This window comes from Ornithorhynchus anatinus, chromosome 13 (assembly GCF_004115215.2).
Source record: "Ornithorhynchus anatinus isolate Pmale09 chromosome 13, mOrnAna1.pri.v4, whole genome shotgun sequence".
Taxonomy (NCBI): domain Eukaryota; kingdom Metazoa; phylum Chordata; class Mammalia; order Monotremata; family Ornithorhynchidae; genus Ornithorhynchus; species Ornithorhynchus anatinus.
The window spans coordinates 10,174,659-10,197,334 of record NC_041740.1 but is presented as its reverse complement, the minus strand read 5'-3'; the positions used below and the strand labels follow the sequence as shown (position 1 = coordinate 10,197,334).

General features: G+C 47.4%; 1 protein-coding gene across 6 annotated transcripts in view; it reads right to left on the bottom strand.

The window, feature by feature from the left end:
- Window positions 1–21,887, bottom strand: part of LOC100080281 (phosphofructokinase, platelet) — a 63,077-nt gene extending 41,190 nt beyond the window's left edge. For 3 of the 6 annotated variants that reach the window (XM_039913899.1, XM_029077873.2, XM_029077876.2), the window contains exons 1-2: window positions 21,630–21,887; window positions 7,834–7,907 (exon numbers count right to left, since the gene is read on the bottom strand). In XM_039913899.1, the coding sequence (XP_039769833.1) occupies window positions 7,834–7,907; window positions 21,630–21,723 (168 nt within the window). In that variant the 5' untranslated portion in view covers window positions 21,724–21,887. The remainder of the gene's footprint in view (window positions 1–7,833; window positions 7,908–21,629) is intronic. The other 3 variants (XM_029077872.2, XM_029077874.2, XM_029077875.2) reach the window with 1 other exon arrangement.
- Window positions 21,888–22,676: the final 789 nt, after the last annotated feature.

Below are 22,676 nucleotides of genomic sequence, written 5' to 3'. Positions count from 1 at the left end.
CCTGCCCACAAGGAACTTACAGTCTAGAAGGGAGGAATGACATTTAAAAGAATTACATATTTGTCCTTAAGTTCTGAGGGTGGGGAGGCTATAAAGTGCTTAACGGTTACAGATCCAAGAGCAAGAACGATACAGATTAGAGAGGGAGTACAGGAAATGAGGGCTTAGTCGGGAAGGCCTCCTGGAAGAGATGTGATTTCAACATGGCTCTGAAGGTGGGCAGAGTGGGGGGGGAGGGGACGGTCATATGTGAGGGAGAGGGAGTTCCAGGTCAGAGGGAGGATGTGCTAAAGGGCCAGTAGTGAGACTGATAAAACTGATGTAGAGTGAAATAGGTTGTTAGAGAAACAAAGTGAACAGGCTGAGCTGTAGTAGAAGGCAGGTAAGATAGGCGGGGGCAAGCTGTTTGAGCGCTTTAAAATCAATGGTAAGGAGTTTCTGTTGGATACAAAGGTTTATTGGCAACTACTGGAGAGTCTTCAGGAGTGGGGAGATGTGGACAGATCTGTTTTTTAAAAAATGATCCAGGCAGCAGAGTGAAGTATGGACTGGAGTGGGGAGAGACGGGAGGCAGAGAGGTCAGCAAGGAGGCTGATGCACTAATCAAGGTAAGATAGGATAAGCACTTAGATTAACATGGTAGCAGTCTGGTTGGAGAGAGAATGGATTTGGCCAAAATTGAGGCGGTAGAACCGACAGGATTTAGAGACGGACTGAATACCTGGGTTGAATGAGTCAAGGAAAATGCCACCGTTACTGGCTTGTGAGCCAGGGAGGATGGTGGTGGTGATCCCAAATAGGGGGATGGGAAAGTTGGGGGAGGACAGGGTTTGGGTGGAAATATGAGGAGTTCTGTTAGGGGCAAGTTAAGTTTGAGGTATCAGCGGGTCGTCCAAGTAGAGATGTCCTACACGCAGAAGGAAATACGAGACTGGAGAAGAGAGAGGTCAGGACTGGAGATATAATTTGGGGAATCATCCACATTGAGATGGTAGTTGAAGATGCGAGAATGAATGAATTCTCTGATGGAGTAGGTGTAGATAGAAAATAGAAGGGGATCCACAATTGAGCCTTGAGGGACTTCCTCAGTTAGAGGGTGGGAGGCAGAGGAGGAGTCGGCAAGAGAGACTGGGAATGAGCAGGCAGAGATAGGAGAACAAGGAGAGGCCAGAGTCAGTGAAGCCAAGGTTAGATTATATTATTATTTCACTGTTAATTTCTTGATACTAATAAGCAGAACCCTAAACAGATGCAGCTTAAAATCACGAATTTTTGTGCACCTATCAAGGACATGGACACCAACAAGGACACTACCAGGATTATCTCATACCCCAAATAAACATACTTCACCACCTGTGTATGGATTGGCCCTCATTTCTGATCTAAAAATCTCACCTATCCTCACAGGTTTCTTTTTCTTAGCAACAGCAAGTTCAGACAGCTGTATCTCCCTTTTGTTCAAGGTTCATCCTTAGTTCAGCCAACTCTAAACTTTATACTCTGTAAGATTTAGGCAATCACCTCTGCTTTTGCTTCTCTATTGTTAATCTGTCTTGGCTAACTTGCAAGATCTCTCACCCTGCTCTCATTCACATGGCAAGATATTTCATTTTGTGTCTCTGACTTAAATTCTTCACAGTGTGTGTAGATAAAAGTGAAAGAAACATTAAAAAAAATAGCCAACCTCAGTTTCATTGTTTTGTAATAACAACAATAATAATAATAATAATTCTGGTACATGTTAAGGGCTTACTATATCCCAATCCCTGCACTGAGTACTGGGTAGAAGCAGTAAAATCAGAAGCAAGATGCCTAGTGGATTAAACACAGGCCTGGGAGCCAGAGGATCTGGGTTCTAATCCCTTACCCCACCACTTACCTGGTTTATGACCTTGGGCAAGTCACTTAACTTCTCTGAACCTCAGTTTTCTCAACTGCAAAATGGGGATTCCATACCTGTTCTCCCTTCTATTTAGACTGTTGGCTCCACATGGAACAGGGACTGTATCCAGCCTGATTAATTTCTATCTACCCCAGAGATTAGAATAGAGTTGAACATATGGTAAGCACTTAACAAATACCATAAAAAGACAAAGATTAGACACAATCTCTGTTATCACACGGGGGGGCAGTGGCAGGATGAGCTTCAGTAGAATTGGGAAGGGTGAAAAATAGGGAAGAAGAGTTATAACAGTGATTAGAGCAATTGGAGCCTAGATCAAGATATGAAGTTCTTTGTGCCTTAACTTCAGAAAAACTGGACTAATGCCAACCTCTATTTCATAGTTTAGCATGATTGTAAATGAGCTGATTTAAGGAAATGTTTTTCTGCCTTGTGAGAAGATGCTCTACTGTCAAGTGACCGTACGCTTGTTGTGGGCAGGAAAATTGTCTGACAACTCTGTTACACTCTACTTTCTCAAGTGCTTAGAACAGTGCTCTGCACAAAGAAAGTGCTCAATAAATATGATGACTTGATTATCATTACTGAGTTTCTCCTTGCCTATGTTCTCAATAACTAGCATCTTCCATGTGCAAGATGTCTGTGAAAAACAGAGAAGGAGCTACCCTTGACAAGCCAATGGGGATTTGTTTGGGGGCTCACTGGGAGGAGATATGGGGTGAAGGCATAGTAGTGAGAAGCAGTGATCCTAGTGGAAAGAGCACAGGTCTGGGACTCAGAGGACCTTGTTTCTAATCTAATCCCATCTCACCTTGTGCCTACTTTGTGACCTTGGGCAAGTCACTTGACTTCTCTATGCCTCAGTTACCTCATCTGCAAAATACAGATACAATACCCGTTCTCCCTTCCTCTCGGACTGTGAGTCTCATGTGGCTCGGGAACCGCATCCGATCTACCTATATTTTATCAACCCTGGAACTTGGTTCAGCGTTGAAATACCATAATTAGTATCATTAATTCCCTGGGACAAGCATGCTCCACATTACACGACTCCCTGGACTTCTCTCTGTGGTTCCAGGCTCAGGGCAATATGGCAGCTGCAATATATCATGTATGTGTATAAATCTACCACCTGCATCTACTGGCAACACAGGGTGTGAGCTCACTTTCCCTCTAGCCCAGGGGTCCTGGGGGTGCTGCCATTATCAGCAACCCTCCTTAGCCACCCTCAACATCAAACCGCCAGCCAAGATCAGCACAGTGAAGTCCTGAATGCGGTCAGTTCATCAGCACTGGATTCATCGGCAATGGATGGTAACAGGATATCTGACATGTGTCACACTGTGGACAGAAATGGGGCCTACCCAAAGAGCGAGGGCTGAACCAACAATTTAAAGACAGAGCGAAGCAAATGTCAAACGGTGTGGCGCGGCAGCAGACGGCACGGAGACAACTGTGGCACAGGGACCAGCCCGGCATGTGACAGTCGAAAGAGAAGTTGCCCCTCTTGAAGATATACCAGAATAAACCAAGAGACAAATCAACGAGCAGCACCAGGCGCTACAAGTGGCAAACCCCTCAGAGAGCAAAGAGAGACTCCTTTTATGGAGAAGTATGGTATGAGTTTCAGTAGCACATGGGTCTTTTAGTGGCAACCACTTGCTTGAATAAGATCACCATGAGGAGTGTCACCTTTGAATCTGACAAACATACAAACATCCCCATGCACATCAGAGTGCTGCCTGGTAAACTCACTCTTTATTTCGGGTTCCTGTTCACACATTGGTTCAATATGGACCTAGAGGCTCCCTCTGGTAAATTGTTCCTTTCAGGACAACTTTCACATCTCAGCCATACACTTGAACCACTTAGAGGGCCCTTTTCTCTTTTAACATTACTGTGTACACTGGGTTCTATTTTTATTCCTCTTGGTTGAGGAATCCTTTTCCAAAAATGAGGTCTCACCGGATCATTTCAGACTATGAGAAAACTTTTGTTTGAATGCCAGTCAACCAGACCTATTTTTTTTTGGACGCGAAACCACGTCTTCCAAAGACATAGTTATTTACAAAATTTGTATATGACTAGCTGTGTTTTACCTAATTTAGACACTTCAGAGTTTGCCTGGTACTACTGTTTAGTTATCTACCATATCAAACCCAAGCTGGAATGGTATGTTTCCCAATTCCTTCCTGTTAGAAACAAAGCTCATTATTCCTAAGTGCAGCAGTCTTTATCGAAAACATCAGGAGAAACTGCTTCAAGGACAGTCCCCACCCCAACCTTCTCCAGGTCCGAGTTTTTAGAGTGATCCCTTTTGGGTCCTTCTATCCCTGTAACACTTGCTCAGTTTTGGGGAACAGCCAAGGAATCCTTTTTAGGCCACTTTTACCCCAAAGGAACAAAACGAGAGGCCATTATTGAAGTTTAGGCTCTTTTCTGCGGACATGCCTATTTCTGAATAATAATAATAATACTTGTTAAATGCTGACTAATTGCCAGGCACATAAGCATTGGGGTAGATACAAGTTAATCAGGTTGGATGCAGTCCCTGCCCCACATGGGGCTCACACTCTTAATCTTCTTTTTACAGATGAGGGAACTGAGGCCCGGAGAAGTGAAATGACTGATCCAAGGTCACATAGCTGACACATGGCTTGCCTGACTCCCACTTTATCTATGAAGCCACTTCTCCATAGTAAAATATGCACATAGTATTCAAATGCATGTCGCACATTTTCTGGGAAAGAATACAGGGGTCCAGGTTTCAAGTGATATTTATGACCCTCTCCACCTTCTGATATCACACTTTAACAGACAAATTCAGCTAGGGGGACTGGTGGGGAAGGTTGGCGGGACCTCAAGGACAGGCTGCCCGCACAGGAGTTTATTCATTCATTCATTCACTCATTCATTCAATCGTATTTATTGAGCGCTTACTGTGTATAGAGCACTATACTAAGCGCTTGGAAAGTACAATTCGGCAACGGACAGACACAATGCCTATCCAACAACGAGCTCACAGTCTAGAAGGGGGAGATAAACAAAACAAAACAAGTAGACAGGCAACAGCCCTAGCCTTCCTCACCACCACTTATGCAAACCACTCAGCAGACCGGATCCACACTCTCACGGCCTGAGCCCGTGTGGAGAAGGTAATAACATTCATTCAAACCTTGGTTTCTGTACTTTTCCCTTTCCCCAAGCTAGCAACCCTGATTTTAAGCAGCCCTCTGGCCTTTCAGGTCTGAACTACAGCTTTAAGCTGACTTCCTGATAACCACATCGTCCTTGTCAGACCTTGTAAGGCCTCCAAAAATGTTCCTCCCACCCACTATGGTTTCACAGCTTTTACTCCATGGCGAAGCACAGCAAAGAACAGAAAAATATTATGGCCTTAACGACTGCAGTGACGGGAGGGTGGAGTAGGCAAAGAGAAGGGTCATTACTGCTTTGCAATATAGAGCTGGGGAAAAGCAGTGAGGTGAAAATCTGATGGCTAAGTATGGCATTTTTCCCATGAGGTTCTGAGCAGTGGGATTTGGGAATATAAAGCATGAAATCTACCACCTTTTTCCTTTTAATGAGGCAGAGGTTCCAAGCATGCTAAACACATCAAAGCTGGGAGTGGTTAAAATCATTTTAAATTGAAAAAAGATGACCCATTCAACCATTTGAGTTTTCTAGAATGAATACACAAACAAGCTACTGAAACTGATCAGTGACCCTTTTTTCCCCGAATCATCATGCTTTCCATTCAACAGTCTTCAAGGCTTTTTTCAAACCAATACACACATTATTAAAAATGAAACTGATTAGTGATTTTTCTTTCTTCAGTGAGAAAGATCATTGGTCAGTTTCATTAACTAATTTAAATGAGAAAGGTCATTACATCATCAAAAAATTATTACACTGCAATTTTATTAATTATGTTTTCTGGGGACAGTAATATGCCCATACGCAAGGCACTAACACAGAATAACTGTCCTGCCAAGTCCCAATTTTTTTTATGGTATTTGTTAAACTCTTAGTATGTGCTAGGCACTGTACTAAGCGCTGGGGTAGATAGAGGCTTATCACGATGAACACAGTTTTAGTCCCCATTTTACAGGTGAGGTTACAGAGGCACAGAGAAGTGAAGTGACTTGCCCAAGGTCACACAGCAGATAAATGGCAGAGCTGGAATTAGAACCCAGATCCTTCTGACTCTCAGACCGGCAATCTATCCACTACGGAAACCTGCTTCACTGGGAAGGTTTGGGAAGCTATAACCAACAGAACTTTCAAAAGAAGATAATTAAATCGCAAATACTACATAAGGTATTACAGACCTGTGAGCGAAAATAAAACCCATCAATCAGTTATACTTACTGAGCACTTGATGCGTTCAGATCACTGTACTATGTGCTTGGGAAAGCACAACAGAATTGGTAGCCATAATCTCTGCCCTCAACGACACATTATCATTTGGTCTCTACCCTTTAAACATCCCAGGACAGTTGAACTTGCAAATCATTTCTTCTAAATTAAGGGTGGAGTGGCTTAGTTGTTCCTCCAAGGAATTCCTAGGATTCTTTGGAAAGAAAAAAACTAACTACAAGTTATGTTGAAAGGAGAATCCTCTCTACGCTTCCTGAAATGCAGCACCAAAACAGTCACTTGGCAGAAACTCCAAACATGTGTCTCGCAAACATGCCGCCAGCTAAAAATGTATCCGGGTCAGACTGCCGGGATTTATACAGAAACCTTACAAGTGTGAACGAGACAGAACAGGCTAGAAGGACACCGTTGCTCTTCGGTTAGTATTCCTACCACACCGTTTCCACAAAAAGCACAAAAAAATTCAACAATAAAATCATCACATTCAAAGGGCTAATAACTCAGTAATGACTGAACAGGTTAACAATCTTGGGCTATTAACCATTAGGAAGGGTGACTCAGGGAAATCTACTAAAGAGCAGAGTTAAATGTCTTCTAAATTTGAAAGCATATTACTACTACTACTACTAATAATAATGTCTTGGTTTTTTATAGCTCCTTTTGTCAAGAAGCACACTCACATTATTTATCTCATTTGGGATCTCACAACAAACCTGTGAGGTAGGGATGAAGGCAAGGATTACTGTCTCCATTTTGCAGGGCTTTTCTCTAGACTGTAAGAATGTGATGAGCAGGGAACTTATCTGCTCATTCTCTTGCACTGCACTCTCCCAAGAGCTTAGTACGGTGCTCTGCGTCGAGTTAGCGATCAGTAAAGACCACTGATAGATTGTTTGACTGATTCCTCAGTTACAGAACCTGCCGATGGCAGAGCCTGGATTCACACCTGGGTCCTCCAGTTTCCAGACGGGTGCCCTTCCACTAAACCATGCTGACTCCCAGTAGCATATCATCCCGGAGAGTATGGGGTGCAGGAACCCTGCAAATGTAGTTTTGGAATTCAAAAAACCTGGGAAAAACCTCAGCTTTGCACTGGTCAAGAGTTCTCATTCACAAATGATCAGAGTGAAATTGATGACCCACATGGGAATTAAAGACCAGTTCTCCCTGACCACATGACCCCTGCCCTTCTCCGCCGCACCTTTGCTTCCCGCCATTCCATGTACCAATTCTCTCCCCAAGAAATTCTCCTCTCAAACGGTTTACAAAGAAGCCTATCTGCTTACCTGTCACAGGACCAAAGTGCACAATCCTTCTGATTATGATTAATACTCCTCGGTCAGTTGATAACAAGATCCCCGAGAGAGAGAATTTCAGCTATCTCAAAAAGACTTTGTACACTTTCTTCCACAGGACCAAGTTCCAAAATCATAAAGAAGCCCAGACAAATTGCACCTAAGAGGACTCCTAGCCTCAAATGCCCAGGAAAGGCACTGACGAGAAAAGGGATGAACAAGATTTGAGAAGGAAGAGATAAACTGCACACTCACCTCATACACAAAATACACTTTGGCTTCGACATAAATTCCCATTCGAACTACAGCCCGGACAGCGGCATTCATTCCTGAAAGGGAAACAGGGAAAGCAGGATTGAGTGGTATTTCCACAAAATTCACATGGGTTCTTCCATGGCCTTCCGATGATTTTTGTTTTAGAGTCTAGATTCCGAGCCTTATAGGATGCTTACTTTTTCAGTCCATGTATATTTTCATGAATATTAAGAATTGGAATGCTGACACTTTGGAGGAAAGCCTGGGGAAAGTGAAACGATAGGTTTTGCTACCACAGACTGTAGTAAATGAATAAGAATGGCCCAAATTGCAACCCTCCTAATTTATGTAATAAGTGAAAAAGGAATAGGGGTAAACAGTAATCACGCACGGCTTTTGCTTCATCAGAAATTCTGTGTAGTTTAGTTCACTGGGAAACTCTCTACACTCGGTCTCTTTAGAGAAAAACAAGGGTGACAGCAGGCACATCAACATGATTTCCCTGTGGGGCTTTAAATAAAAATCCAAAAGTCGAGAGGAGCAATAGTGTAGTAATAGCGTAGCAGAGGTGGAAACTCCCTTCACTTCGACACACGATGATAACCGGGCTCAGCAGACAGCAGCTGTGTCCTACTCCCTTCGGCTTTAAGGAAGTAATGTCTTATTACTAGGAGAATTTTTTAATATCTGCAAAGAGCTATGCAATTAACATCATTAATGAGTTAGCTATTCCCTGTCAAGAGATTAGGAGAGAGGAGTAGTCATGTTAATAATCTCCAGGAGGCAGTAATATTAAGACTAGTGGGTTTGGGCTTTGGTGAATATACCTGGAGGTTTAATCAGCATGTAATGGGGGGGAAGGAGGGCTCCTGAGGTACACCCACTAAACCACCCTGGTGCATATTTTAGCTATCCCTAATGACTGGAAGGCCTTAAAAACCCATGACTGATTTAAGAACAAAGATCTGTAGTGTGCTCTGCTGAGAGTAGCAATTACCCCGAAGTGTTTGAAGCCTTTCCATTTAAGGAATACAAAAGCCAAACTGGATCACTATTCTGCTCCATGACCTACATAAAATCCCAGTTTTCCTTTCTCCCTGGGAGGTTAGGGACAGGAGTAGGGGAGGGGGAGAAAGGTAACAAGATGTACCCAAAGCAACTGATCTCCAGCTTTTTCTACGGGTGAAGGGGACAATGGCTAACTTTCAAATATTACACAAAAGAGTAGCTTTGTTAAGTCATAGGGACAGCAATCATGAGCTATTACTTCAGAAACATTACTAGATATTATTCATTCAATAGTATTTATCGAGCACTTACTATGTGCAGAGCACTGTACTAAGCGCTTGGAATGTACAATTCAGCAACAGATAGAGACAATCCCTGCCCATTGATGGGCTTACAGTCTAATAATAATGTTGGTATTTGTTAAGCGCTTACTATGTGCCGAGCACTGTTCTAAGCACTGGGGTAGACATAGGGGAATCAGGTTGTCCCACCTGGGGCTCACAGTCTTAATCCCCATTTTACAGATGAGGGAACTGAGGCACAGAGAAGTTAAGTGACTTGCCCACAGTCACACAGCCGACAAGTGGCAGAGCTGGGATTCGAACTCATGAGCCCTGACTCCAAAGCCCATGCTCTTTCCACTAAGCCACGTGCTTCTCTAGACAGTCTAGTCTAGATATTATTAGACCTAGAGAAGCATCATGGCCTAATGGAAGGAATCCAGACCTTGGAATCAAGGCACCTGGGTCCTAATCCCAAGTCAGCCACTTTCTGCTGTGTGATCTTGGACAAGTCACTTAACTTCTTCTGTGTCTCAGTTCCCTCATCAGCAAAATCTGGATTCAATATCTGTTCTCCCTCCTATTCAGACTCTGAGCCACACGTGGGACCTGATTATCTTGTACCTACCCCAGCACTTAGTACATTGTTTAGCAAAGAGTAACTGGTTAACAAGTACCAGCTCCGCCACTTGTCTGCTGTATGATCCTGGGCAAGTCACTTGACTTCTCTCTGCCTCAGTTACCTCATCTGTGAGCACCATGTGGGACATGGACTATATCCAACCTGATTAGCTTCTATCTACCCCAGAGTTTAATATAGTGCCTGGTACATAGTAAGTGCTTAACAAATACCATAAAAAACCCTTATTACAATTATTATTATTATTATCCCAGCCCTACCACTTGCCTGCTTCGTGACTTTGGGCAACTTACTTCTCTGCCCTCAATTTCCTCATCTGAAAAACAGGGGTTAAAAATCTAGTCTCCCTCTTCCTTAGACTGTGAGCCCTATAAGGGGCAGGGGCTCTGTCGGACTTGATTATAATAATAATAATAATTATGGTATCTGTTAAGCGCTTACTTTATGCCAAGCAGTGTTCTAAGCACTGGGGTAGATAAAAGGTAATCAGGTTGCCCCACGTGGGACTCACAGTCTTAATCCCCATTTTAGAGAAGAGGTAACAGACACAGAGAAGTTAAATAGCTTGCCCGAGATCACACAGCACAGAAGTGGCGGAGGCGGAATTAGAACTCACATCCTTTGACTCCCAAGTCTGGGCTCTTTCCACTAAGCCACACTGCTTCTCGAAAGAAATTAACCCCCATTTACCCCGGTGCCTGTCACATAGTAAGCACTCAACACATAACAGTTATTATTGTTAGACCTTATAGTCCAGGAGAGAATCAATGTTGTCTCTAGACTGTTAAACTCATTATGGGCAGTGAACGTGCCTGCTAATTCTGTTGTACTATACTCTCCCAAGCTTTTAGTACAGTGCTCTGTACATAGTAAGTGCTAAATACCATTAATTCATAATTATAATAATAATTGTGGTATTTGTTAAGTGCTTACTGTGTTTCAGACGCTGTACTAAATGCTGTGGTGGATACAAGTTCATCAGGCTGAACTCAGACCCTGTCCCATGTGGGGCTCACAGTCTCAATCCCCATTTTACAGGTGGCCCAGAAAGGTTAAGAGACCTACCCAAGGTCACACAGGAGACATGTGGCAGAGATGGAATTAGAACCTCAGGCCCACGCTCTAACCACTAAGCCCCCGCCCGATATGTGCTTTTTGTGGACAAGGTTTCTTAAAAGTCGAAAATTTGCTTGCTTTGTGGGAATGCGGCAAAGTCAAAAATAACCCCATTAGAAGCTTGGCCAGTGCCTGCTTTAATGGAACAGGTTCTTTAGCTCAGCAGTCTGGACTTCAACCACCAAAAGCTTCTATTATCTTCAGAGGCATATAACTGTCAGTAAAAGAACTTCCTTAAAGGAAGTACAACAGCAAGGAAATACTTGATAAAGCCTCACTAATGTTCAAGGAGGTGACATTTCCCTCCATCTTAGACTGAGAGACCTGTGAGACAGGGACTGTGACCAACCTGATGATCTTGTATCCACCCCAAAGTTTAGTACAGACCCCTTAAGTACCATTAAAAAAAAAAATTCCCCAATTCAGCCTTTTTTTGGCAACTGCAAAGAAAGAGAAGCAGCATGGTCAGGTGAATAGAGCATAGGCCTGGGAGTCCAAAGGACCTGGGTTCTAATCCTAGCTCTGTCACTTGTCTGCTGTGTGACCTAGGGCAAGTCACTTCACTTTCTCGTGCCTCAGTTATCTCACCCTTAAAATGGAGATTCAATACCTGTTCTCGCTCCTAGTTAGATTACAAGCCCTGTGTGGGGCAGTCCGACTTAATGATCTTCTATCTTCCCAGGTGCTTAGAACAGTTCTTGGAACATGTAAAATGGGGATTAAGACTGTGAGCCCCACGTGGGACAACCTGATTCCCCTATGTCTACCCCAGCGCTTAGAACAGTGCTCGGCACATAGTAAGCGCTTAACAAATACCAACATTTTTTTTTTTAACATAGTAAGCGACTAAGAAATACCATCTTTATTATTACAGAGGTGACGGCTTGTCTGACATGGGGAGGCAGCATTTTGGCTTCTCTCCCTTCTCCACCTCATCACACCCTCTGCCCTACTCCCCCCACCCTCACTCTACTGCTATTCTCCCGGACTTCCTTAGGGTGGTCTCCGGAATTCAGACAAGCAGTGGAATGCCTGTGAAGGAAGCAGAGAGAGGGTGGAGGAAGAAAGGGGGGCAAAGGAGCTAAAGGTCACCAGCAGACATGAACAGAGCAGACTCCTGGATGCCATGATTATTTTTTTTTCTTCAGGCTTCTCTCAGTTGTGCCCTAGGCAGACTTGACAGAGGTTATCAAACGGGAGGGCAGGTCTCTAGAAGGAGACACAAACTGTGCCACTCAGTTTTGCAGTGTTTCAGGGCAGTGGTCTCCAGAAAGCAGGAAAAATTCCCACTTTCAGCTCTGCTCCGGTGCTCTGCAATGGCCAAGGTCTCACATTTCCTCTACGTGCCTTACAGAGTTCCTGCTGATCTAAACCAGGAAGAAGTTCTAAAGGGGAACTAAACCAAATTAATCTGGCTCCAGGGGAGCCATCTTGATTTGAACTATTTCTTGAATGCTAAAATCTTCCCTGGCGTCCCATTTAAAAGGCTTAATGTTGATGCGCTCCTAATGTCAAGGGGAAAAGATCCTCTCAGTAGGAGCCAAGAAAGAAGGAATCAGATTTAATCCCTTTCCAACAGACAGCCCTGGCTCAGCCATAAGTCAGAGGCCAAGTTCCACTCTCAGGGCCCTGGTCGTCTGTCTGCCCTGCCCTTATCTGGCCCGAAGGTCTGACCATGAAGACAGACAGAAACAAGGCAGAGGGAACTGCTGGCCACCCACCAATCTAAAACAGCAAAACATCAGCAATTCCTTAGAAGATAGGTCAGTGGAAGGCTCAAACTAGGTTTTGTTCATTTTTAATTTAAGGACTGTTCGATCCAATTCTAAAAATAGTCAGCTCAACTCAGAGGCCCCCAGACCTCATTAGGGAGAAGCCAGGCATCTTCAGTTGCGGCCGCCAGAGTTGCTGAATGACTGGTTAGTTCCACTCCCCCGGGACGGCTCCAGGTTGGCGGTCCCAAGATACACAAAACTGTGTTTGAGGAGGGAGGTCAGCCAACCTTAGTAACCTCCCTATCCCCAGGTAGTGTAGCATGGCTTTAGAAAAGGGCACACCACGACCTTCTATTCCTTCCAGGAATATTCCAGGACGATACGTGGCAGTGAGAGAAAGAGAGAAATTTGGGCTCCTGACTAAATAAATTGAAAGATTTCATTAACTTTAAATACAAAATTTTAGAAAGGAGCAATTTCTTTCCTACTGTTCCCAGACAACATCAACCCTAGTGTCACTCAAAAACTATGGACACGTTAATCAATCGTATTTATTGGGCGCTTACTGTGTGCAGAGCACGATACTAAGTGCTTGGGAGAGTTCGATATTACAACATGGCAGAAACACTCCCTGCCCACAATGAGCTTACAGTCTAGAGGGGGAGGAAGACATTAAGATAAATGAATTATAGATATGAACATAAGTACTATAGGGCTGGGAAGGGAGGATGAATAAAGAGAGTAAATTAGGGGAACCCAGAGGGAGTGGAAGAAAATAAAAAGAGGGCTTAGTCAGGAAAGGCCTCTTGGAGATGTGCCTTCCATATGGCCACGAAGGGGGTGGGGAGATTAATTAATTGTCAGATATGAAGAGGGAGGGCATCCCAGGCCAGAGGCAGGACGGGGGCCAGAGATCAGCAGTGAGATAGATGAGATCAAGGTACAGTGAGTAGGTTGGTTTTAGAGGAGCGAAGTGCCTGGGCTGGGTTGTAGTAGGAGAGTAGCAAGGTGAGGTAGAAGTGGGCAAGGTGACTGAGTGCTTTAAAGCCAGCGGTAAAGGAGTTTCTGTTTGATGCGGAGGTGAATGGGCAACCACTGGAGGTTCTGGAGGAGTGAGTAAACACGGACTGAACATTTATGTAGAAAAATCATCTGGGTGGCAGAGTTTGCATTAGTCTATCTCTTTGTCACTCAGAGATAGTGGCTGGATTAAGTTAATTAAGTTCTAGCTTCCAGTACATTGTTTTATAATTCCCTGGACACAAAAGGCCCTCTCCTTGTTAAAAAAAAAACAACGGATACTTACTCTTTACTACATTTGCTCTACAAAGTACAGCTTTTAACTATGGAACATAAAAACAACCTGAACGTAAGAGTGCTTGTCAGCAAGGAGGCTGAGGCAGTAATCAAAGCGGGGTAGGAAAAGTGCTTGGATTAATATCGTAGGAGTTTGGATAGCGACTAATGGGCAGATTTTAGCAATGTTGTGGAGTTTGAACAGACAGGATTCAGTGAAATATTAAATTTCATTCATTCAATCTTATTTACTGTTTACTGTGTGCAGAGCACTGTACTAAGCGCTTGAAAGGGTACAATATGAACATAAACAACACATTTCCTGCCCACAATGAGCTTACCGTCTAGAGGGAGTATGATTATGTGGGTTGAATGAGAGAAGGAAAGAAAGAGGGGGGAGTCAAGGGCATGCCTGGACTGTTCTATCCTGAAATCCATCAGCAAATCGTGCCATCACCACCATTATCATTCCACAAGAGTGCTCCTGCAATTAGGGTTATTCCTCCTCAAGAAACACTTTCCTGCAATGCAGGGTTTGTGCTAGCTTTGGTGGAAATGAAAGGAAACCCAATTTAACAAACAAGGTCTTTGTCCCTCAGAGATAGTGGCTGGATTAAGTTCATTAAGTTCTAGCTTGCAGTACATTGTTTTATAATTCCCTGGACACAAAAGGCTCTCTCCTTGTTAAAAAAACAAACGGATACTTATTCTTTACTACATTTGCTCTACAAAGTACAGCTTTTGACTAGGGAAGGTAAAAACAACCTGAACATAAAAGTGTTTGCTGTAAGAATGAAAAACACTTCTGATAACAGATTGGGTCTTCATTTTGAGGAGAAGTAATGTCCCCCTTTAAACAGTTATGGACCCAAGCTAAATTGAGGCGGGGGGAGGGGGTTCATTTTGGAGCAAAAACAAGAAATGAACACTGGGGGTTACAAGCTCCTTTGTAAAGCCTAGCTCAGCAATTCTGACAAGAATGAATGTTTTTTTTCCACACAACTCCTATTTACCTAAACATAGTGCTTTGTATTTGGCCAAACAACAGGATTCACACTCTAAGTTCACAGTAGTTAAGATTTACTCCTGATTGTTTGGGAGAGCTTTCAAACAACTCTACAGGCAAGGAAATGATCAGTTTACTCTCCCACCAACCTGGCCTAGTGGAAAGAGTACGGGCCTGGGAGTCAGATGACCTGGGTTCTAATGCCAGCTCCGGCATGTCTGTAGCGCGACCTTGAGAAAAATCACTTAATTTCTCTCTGCCTCAGTTACCTCATCTGTCAAGTGGGAATTGAGACTGTGAGCCCTATGTGGGTCAGGAGCTGTGTCCAACTTGATTAGCCTCTATCTACTTTGACACAGTACAGTGCCGGGCACAGAGTAAGCGCTTAACAAATACTATTTAAAAAAAAAAGTCACATGTATTTGCAATTCCACTTGTGCACTGATAAACAGGGGTCCCAAGTCACTTAACTTCTCGGTGCCTCAGTTACCTCATCTGTAAAATGGGGATTAAGACTGTGAGCCCCACGTGGGACAACCTGATTCCCCTGTGTCTATCCCAGCGCTTAGAACAGTGCTCTACACATAGTAAGCACTTAACAAATACCAACATTATTAACAATAATAATAATAATGTTGGTACTTGTTAAGTGCTTACTATGTGCAGAGCACTCTTCTAAGCGCTGGGGTAAACACAGGGGAATCAGGTCGTCCCACGTGGGGCTCACAGTCTTAATCCCCATTTTACAGATGAGGGAACTGAGGCACAGAGAAGTTAAGTGACTTGCCCACAGTCACACAGCTGACAAGTGGCAGAGCTGGGATTCGAACTCATGAGCCCTGACTCCAAAGCCCGTGCTCTTTCCACTGCGCCACGCTGCTTCTCTATAATAATTAATAACATTATTATTAATCTAAAAGTCACCGTCTTTCGTTTTATGATTGCGTTTTTGCAATGGATGCATACACGCATGGCTCAGTGGAAAGAGCCTGGGCTTCAGAGTCAGAAGTCATGGGTTCGACTCCCGCCTCTGCCACTTGTCAGCTGTGTGACTGTGGGCAAGTCACTTAACTTCTCTGTGCCTCAGTTACCTCATCTGTAAAATGGGGATTAACTGTGAGCCTCACGTGAGACAACCCGATTACCCTGTATCTACCCCAGCGTTTAGAACAGTGCTCTGCACATAGTAAGCGCTTAACAAATCCCAACATTATTACATTATTATACACGCTTCTGGGCATGAAGGCTTCCTCGACCACATGGCACCTCAGCCTAATTTTTAAAGTCTTCCACTCTGCCAATCCTTCTCTTTTTGAAAAATATCAGGCAGAAAGATTGATTCATGGCCAGGAAAAAAAAACCTAGATGTTTTAGAATAATTTAAAAATGTGTTCTCAAAAACAAATGCAGATCTTTTGTTTGGTGAATGACTGATGAATCCAGATGCAAATCCATCTGCCTGCCCATACTACCTAAAGAGTCTTGAATTTTTTTCCTCCCAAATCTACTCAAGTTCCACACTATGTAAGCCGCTCTGCAATGTGTAATGAAGATGCATCTGCCAGCTGCTGCCACTCCCCATTGCCACGGAAAGAGCAAGTGCCATTTTACCTAAATTCCTTTAACTTCCCTGCTCCTACACTCATCTGCAAAACACGGTCAGCAATGCCCATCTTCAAGGTTCAGCTGAGATGATAACTCGAACGATGACCGCCCCGATCATACATGTGGATGAAATGCCCCCAACCCGCCTGGACGAGGCCCAGTCGGTTTTCTGTCGCACCCTGGGCCTCGGGTGACTTTGAGCGGTCACGGGCAGGGGTAGGGCCCGCAGCTGCGGCTCCCTCGTTGTCCCCTCCCGGGATGTGATGTGATATGATGTGATGTGTTGTGATGTGTTGCAATGGCAACCTCCTGCTGCAGCCCGATGGGTGAGACGGTGTGTGGTCTTGGTCTGCCACAGTCCCCTGTCCAGGAGGCGGGTGGGCACCTCCGAGGATGCCCTACGTGCGTGTCGACTCATTTTCTGGGGGGCAGGGAGGAGATGGAAAAGCGGGGGGTGGGGTGGGGGTCCTCCTCACAGATGCAACTCACATTGGCTCTTCTCCCACCACCTCCTGACACAAGGGACCTTCCCGCCACCGAGGACACGCCGCCGGGGCCAGGACGGGCAGGGGGGGCTTTGGCTAATATTAATAATAATAATAACGATGATGGTATTTGCTAAGCGCTTACTGTGTGCCAAGCACTGCTCTAAGCACCGGGGTAGATACCAGGTAATCAGGTTGTCCCACGTGGGGCTCACAGTCTTCATCCCCCTTTTCCAGATGAGGTATCTGAGGCCCAGAGAATTGAAGTGAGTGCCCAAGGTCATCTGGCAGACAAGTGGTGGAGGTGGGATTAGAAGCCACTATCTCTGACTCCCAAGTCCGGGCTCTCGCCACTAGGCTACACTGCTCAGGTCACCAGCTTCTGCTTGCCAGAGGCCCGGGCGGGTCCCAGGCTGCCTCGTTCTCGCCTGCGTCGCCGTCGATCCCTGGCCCACGTCCTACCACTGACCCGGAACGCCCTCCCTCCTCACCTCTGCCAAACTAGCTCTCTTCCCCTCTTCAAAGCCCTCTTGAGAGCTCACCTCCTCCAGGAGGCCTGCCAGACTGAGCCCTCCTCCCCTCCCCATTCCCTCCTACTCCCTCCCTCCGCTCTACCCCCTTTCCCTCCCCCCAGCACTTGTGTATATTTGTATAAATCATTTATTACTCTTTTTTATTAATGATGTGTATATATCTAGGATTCTGTTTTGATGGTATTGACGCCTGACTACTTGTTTTGCCGTCCGTCTCCCCCTTTTAGACTGTGAGCCCGTTGTTGGGCGGGGATTGTCTATCTGTTGCCGAGCTGTACATTCCAGGCGTTTAGTACAGTGCTCTCTCTGCACACAATAAGCGCTCAATAAAAACGGCTGAATGAATGAAGGAGGAGGAGGAGGAGAAGGAGGTACCCGCGGCGATGACGCCGGAGGGGGCGGGGTCCGAGGCGACTGGCGGCCGAGCACGTACACCCTGCACACCACACACACCACACACATCACACAAATCACACACCACATCCCCTCCCCAGACAGACAGTGTGCAGCCCCGGGGGGCAGGGAGGTTGTGGGTTCGGGAAGATTTGGGGGAAGGGGAGCTGGCCGGGGGCCAGTCGGACTAATGCTTCCCCACCCCACACCACTTGGGCCCTCAGCTCCCGATTGATAACCCTCTTCATTTCTATTAACGATGTCTATCGATCTATAATTCTATTTCTTCATATCGATGACTGCTTCCTTGATGTGCGCCTATCCAAAACTCTATTTCATTAGATGGATGCCTCTTTCTTTGTTGTGATGCCTGTCTTCCCCCGCTTCTGGACTGTGGGCCCGGTGTGGGCCGGGATGGTCTCTATTACCTGCTGAACCGTACTCTCCCAAGCGCTCAGTACAGTGCTCTGCACACAGTAAGGGCTCAGAAAGTACGACTGAATGAAGGAATGGAGGAGGAAGGGGCGAGGGGGCTCCCGGCTCACTAGGCGGGGACCCTCGGCCTCACCTTCTAGGGCCGGGGGTCGGAAGACCTGGGTTCTAATCGGCAACGGATAGAGACAGTCCCTGCCCAACAACGGGCCCACAGTCTTAAAGGGTCCTACCTGAGTGACTTCACAGACAGAGGCACTTGGGCCTTCTCCCAGATTCCCTCCAGTCTTCGTTAAAGCGCTTACTCTGTGCCAAGCACTGTTCTAAGCGCCGGGGGAGCCGCGAGGTAATCAGAAGCAGAGTGGCTCAGTGGAAAGAGCCTGTGTACGCCTCCGACACACCCACTGTGCCACCTTGCTCCGCTCACTTGCCTTCTCTAAGTCTTATCTGGAAATGGGGGATAACCTATTCTCACTCAGAGGTCGTGGGTTCTAATCCCGTCTCCACCCCTTGTCAGCTGTGTGACTTTGGGCGAGTCCATTCCTCTGTGCCTCAGTTACCTCAACTGTAAAGTGGGGATGAAGAAGACCGTGAGCCCCACGAGGGACAACCTGATTACCTTCTATCTACCCCAGGGCTTAGAACAGTGCTTGGCACATAGCAAGCGCTCAACAAATACCACCATCATTATTAGTATTCCCACTGGCCCAGAGGGGGTCAGGGTCACAGTCGGATCCGATGCTATTATATCCATCCCAGCTCTAAGCACATAGTAAGAGCTTAAACACCGGACCATTATCCACCCCTCGGGGCCGGAATCGAACTCCAAGAGCTTAGAGGCTTCCCCTGCCACTTCCAGCTGGTTTAGGGGCAATGGCCCGGGCTTGGGAGTCGTCAGAGGTCATGGGTTCTAATCCCGCCCCTGCCATTTGTCAGCTGTGTGACTTTGGGCAAGTCACTTTACTTCTCTGTGCCTCGGTGACCTCATCTGTAAAATAGGGATGAAGCCTGTGAACCTGTGGGACATCCTGATTAATAATAATAATAATAATGTTGGTATTTGTTAAGCACTTACTATGTGCACAGCACTGTTCTAAGCGCTGGGGTAGATACAAGGCAATCAGGTTGTCCCACAAAGGCCTTACAGTTTTAATCCCCATTTTACAGATGAGGTACCTGAGGCACAGAGAAGTTAAGTGACTTGCCCACAGTCACACAGCTGACAATTGGCAGAGCTGGGATTTGAACCCATGATCTCTGACTCCCAAGCCCGAGCTCTTTCCACTGAGTCACTCTGCTTCTGATTACCTCGTGGCTCCCCCGGCGCTCAGGACAGTGCTTGGCACAGAGTAAGCGCTTTAACGAAGACTGGAGGGAATCTGGGAGAAGGCCCAAGTGCCTCTGTCTGTGAAGTCACTCAGGTAAGAAGACCCTTTAAGACTATGGGCCCGATGTTGGGCAGGGACTGTCTCTATCTGTTGCCGAATTGTACATTCTAAGCGCTTAGTACAGTGCCTGCACACAGTAAGCGCTCAATAAATACGACTGAATGAATATGACCCTCCCTCAGCTTGCAGAGGGCTAAGCAACAGAAAACCCTCTCTAGACCACAAGCTCGTTGTGGGCCGGGAACCTGTCCGTTTTTTGTTGTACTGGCCTCTCCCGAGCGCTCAGTACAGTGCTCTGCACACAGTAAGTGCTTAATAAATACAATTGACTGACTGCTTGGCACATAGTAAGCAGTTATATACTTCTTCCAGACCGAGAGCCCGTTGTCAGGTGGGGACTCTGTTGCCCAATTGTACTTTCCAAGCGCTCAGTCCAGTGCTCCGCACACAGTAGGTGCTCTATAAATATGATTGACTGAACATGTGTTGCCGAATCGTCTTTTCCAAGCGCTTAGTACAGTGCTCTGCACACAGTAAGCGCTCAACACGACCGAATGATTGAATGAAATACCATCCTTTCATTCAATAGTATTTATTGAGCGCTTACTATGTGCAGAGCACTGTACTAAGCGCTTGGGATGAACAAGTCGGCAACAGATAGAGACAGTCCCTGCCGTTTGACGGGCTTACAGTCTAATCACGGGCTTACATCCTTAGTATTCCACCTTAAGTTTTTCTCCAAAGCGAGGGATCTGGGGAGGAAGAGCCCATCCCCAAAAGAAAAAAGAAAAAAGCCATTCCGAGCCAAAAAATGTACGCTTCTAGGCTATCGAGGGAGGCCTGGCAACCTCCCAGAAACTGGTGCCAAGCCAGCCGGGCCCTCTCGGCGGCCCCCTGCAATGCACCAAGATGATCACCACCACCACCATCATCTTCTCCTCCTCCTCCCCAGGCGGGACCCCGACCCCAAAGGAGGCCGAAGCCTCCTTCATGTACTCATTCAATCGTTTTATAGAGCGCTTACTGGGTGCAGAGCACTGTCCTAAGCGCTGCTGGTGACCGAGTTGTAGAGGCGCCAGGAGTCCCCGAGCGTTTCTCTATTTCATCACCCTTCCCTTTCCCGGGAAGGAATGAGGCGGTGTCCGCCTGGAAGCCCCATCTCTCTCTCTCTCTCTTTATATATAATAACGAGGGCATGTGTTAAGCGCTCACCATGTGCTAAGCACTGTTCTATATCTGTCTCTCGGGCGGCTGGCGAGGCTTTCTTTCCACCTCGCCCGGGCAGCAGCAGCGGCAGCTTCGCCCCCTGAGCCCCCAGGAGCACAAAAGGCGCGGAGGGGAGCGGGGGAGACGCCTTTCAGCCGGGGGGGGGGACCAAAAAAAAGAAATGTATTTATTATTGCGTTTCCAAGGCTCCCCCCACGCACTGCAGCGCTTCGGATGCCCATCGAGGCGCCCAACCCGCTCGGCCGTCCGGGAAGCCCCATCCCCGCCCCCTGCCAGGGTGGGATGGTCCACCCTGGGAGTCGGCGGGTCGCGGGGGCTCAGCTCCTTTCCAAGCGCTTACTACAGTGGTCGGCACACGGTAAGCGCCCCATAACGACGATCCAACGAAGGCCGGCCGTGTGACCTTGGGCAGGTCCGTCCGGCTCTCCGCAAAATGGGGCTTGGCCCGTTGGCCCGATGGCCCGATGGCCCGATGGCCCGATGGCCCGATGGCCCGATGGCCCGATGGTGCGGCGCACTGTCCTAAGCGCTGGGCCCGGACCAGTCGGCCCCAGACGGGGACGACCCACCCCCTCGCCCGACCCCGGATCTCAACGGGGGAGACGGAGGGGATCCCCTCCCTCGGGGGCGGCGCCCGCCCCGGCGCTCGGTCGACCCCTGGGGCGATGTACCTTGCGCATCCCCTCCGCTGGTGAGGACCCCGATGGCCTTGCCGGCGCCCGAGAGGTTCTCGAAGAGCTTCTTGTCGGCCGGGGGCTGAGCCATGGTGGATGCCCGGCCGGCGCGGGAAAGCAGGGACTGCTGCAGCGAAATGCGTGGCGCCCCGCAGCCTTCACCACATCCTCCGCTCCGCCCTCCTCCTCTTCTTCCTCCTCCTGCTGCGGCCGCCGCGGCCGGTCCTGCTGCGGCCGGTCCTGCTGCTGCAGCTGCTGGAGCAGGTCCGCGCCCCCTCCCGTCCCCTCCCCTCCCCTGCCCGCCCCTCCCCGCCCCGCCCCGCCCCAGCCCTGACGGACGGCCGCGCCCACCAATCAGCGCCGGCCCTGGCGGCCCGCCAGCCAATCCCCTTCCCGCTCCTGCAGGCCCAGCGGGAGAGGGCGGGACGAGCCGGGGGAGGAGAGGAAAAAATGCGGCCGCGCTGCCCACGGTGCCACCCGCCTCTATTCATTCATTCATTCAGTAGTATTGATTGAGCGCTTCTGCGGGGCACTGGACTAAGCGCTTGAAAGGGACAGAGCGGCCACAGAGAGAGACAGTCCCTGCCCTTTGACGGGCGCCCAGTCTAGGTGCCCCGCACGTGTCGATAACGTTGGTATTTGTTAAGCGCTTACTACGTGCCGAGCGCCGTTCTAAGCGCTGGGGGAGACACAGGGGAATCGGGTCGTCCCACGTGGGGCTCACAGTCTTCATCCCCATTTTGCAGATGAGGGAACTGAGGCACAGAGAAGTCACTTTCCCACAGTCACAAAGCTGACAAGCGGCCGAGGCGGGATTCGAACCCATGACCTCTGGCTCCTCCGACTCCAGAGCCCGTGCTCTCTGCACCGAGCCATGCTGCTTCTCTAATGCGTGTTGGACCCACACACATTCACTCCTTCATTCAGTCGCATTTATTGAGCCCTTACTACTACGGGGACTGAGCGCTTGGACTGATCAGGGACGGGCTCCCGGCCTAAACGGGGGAGGCCGACGGCCCCCCACACCCAGAGACACACACCTGG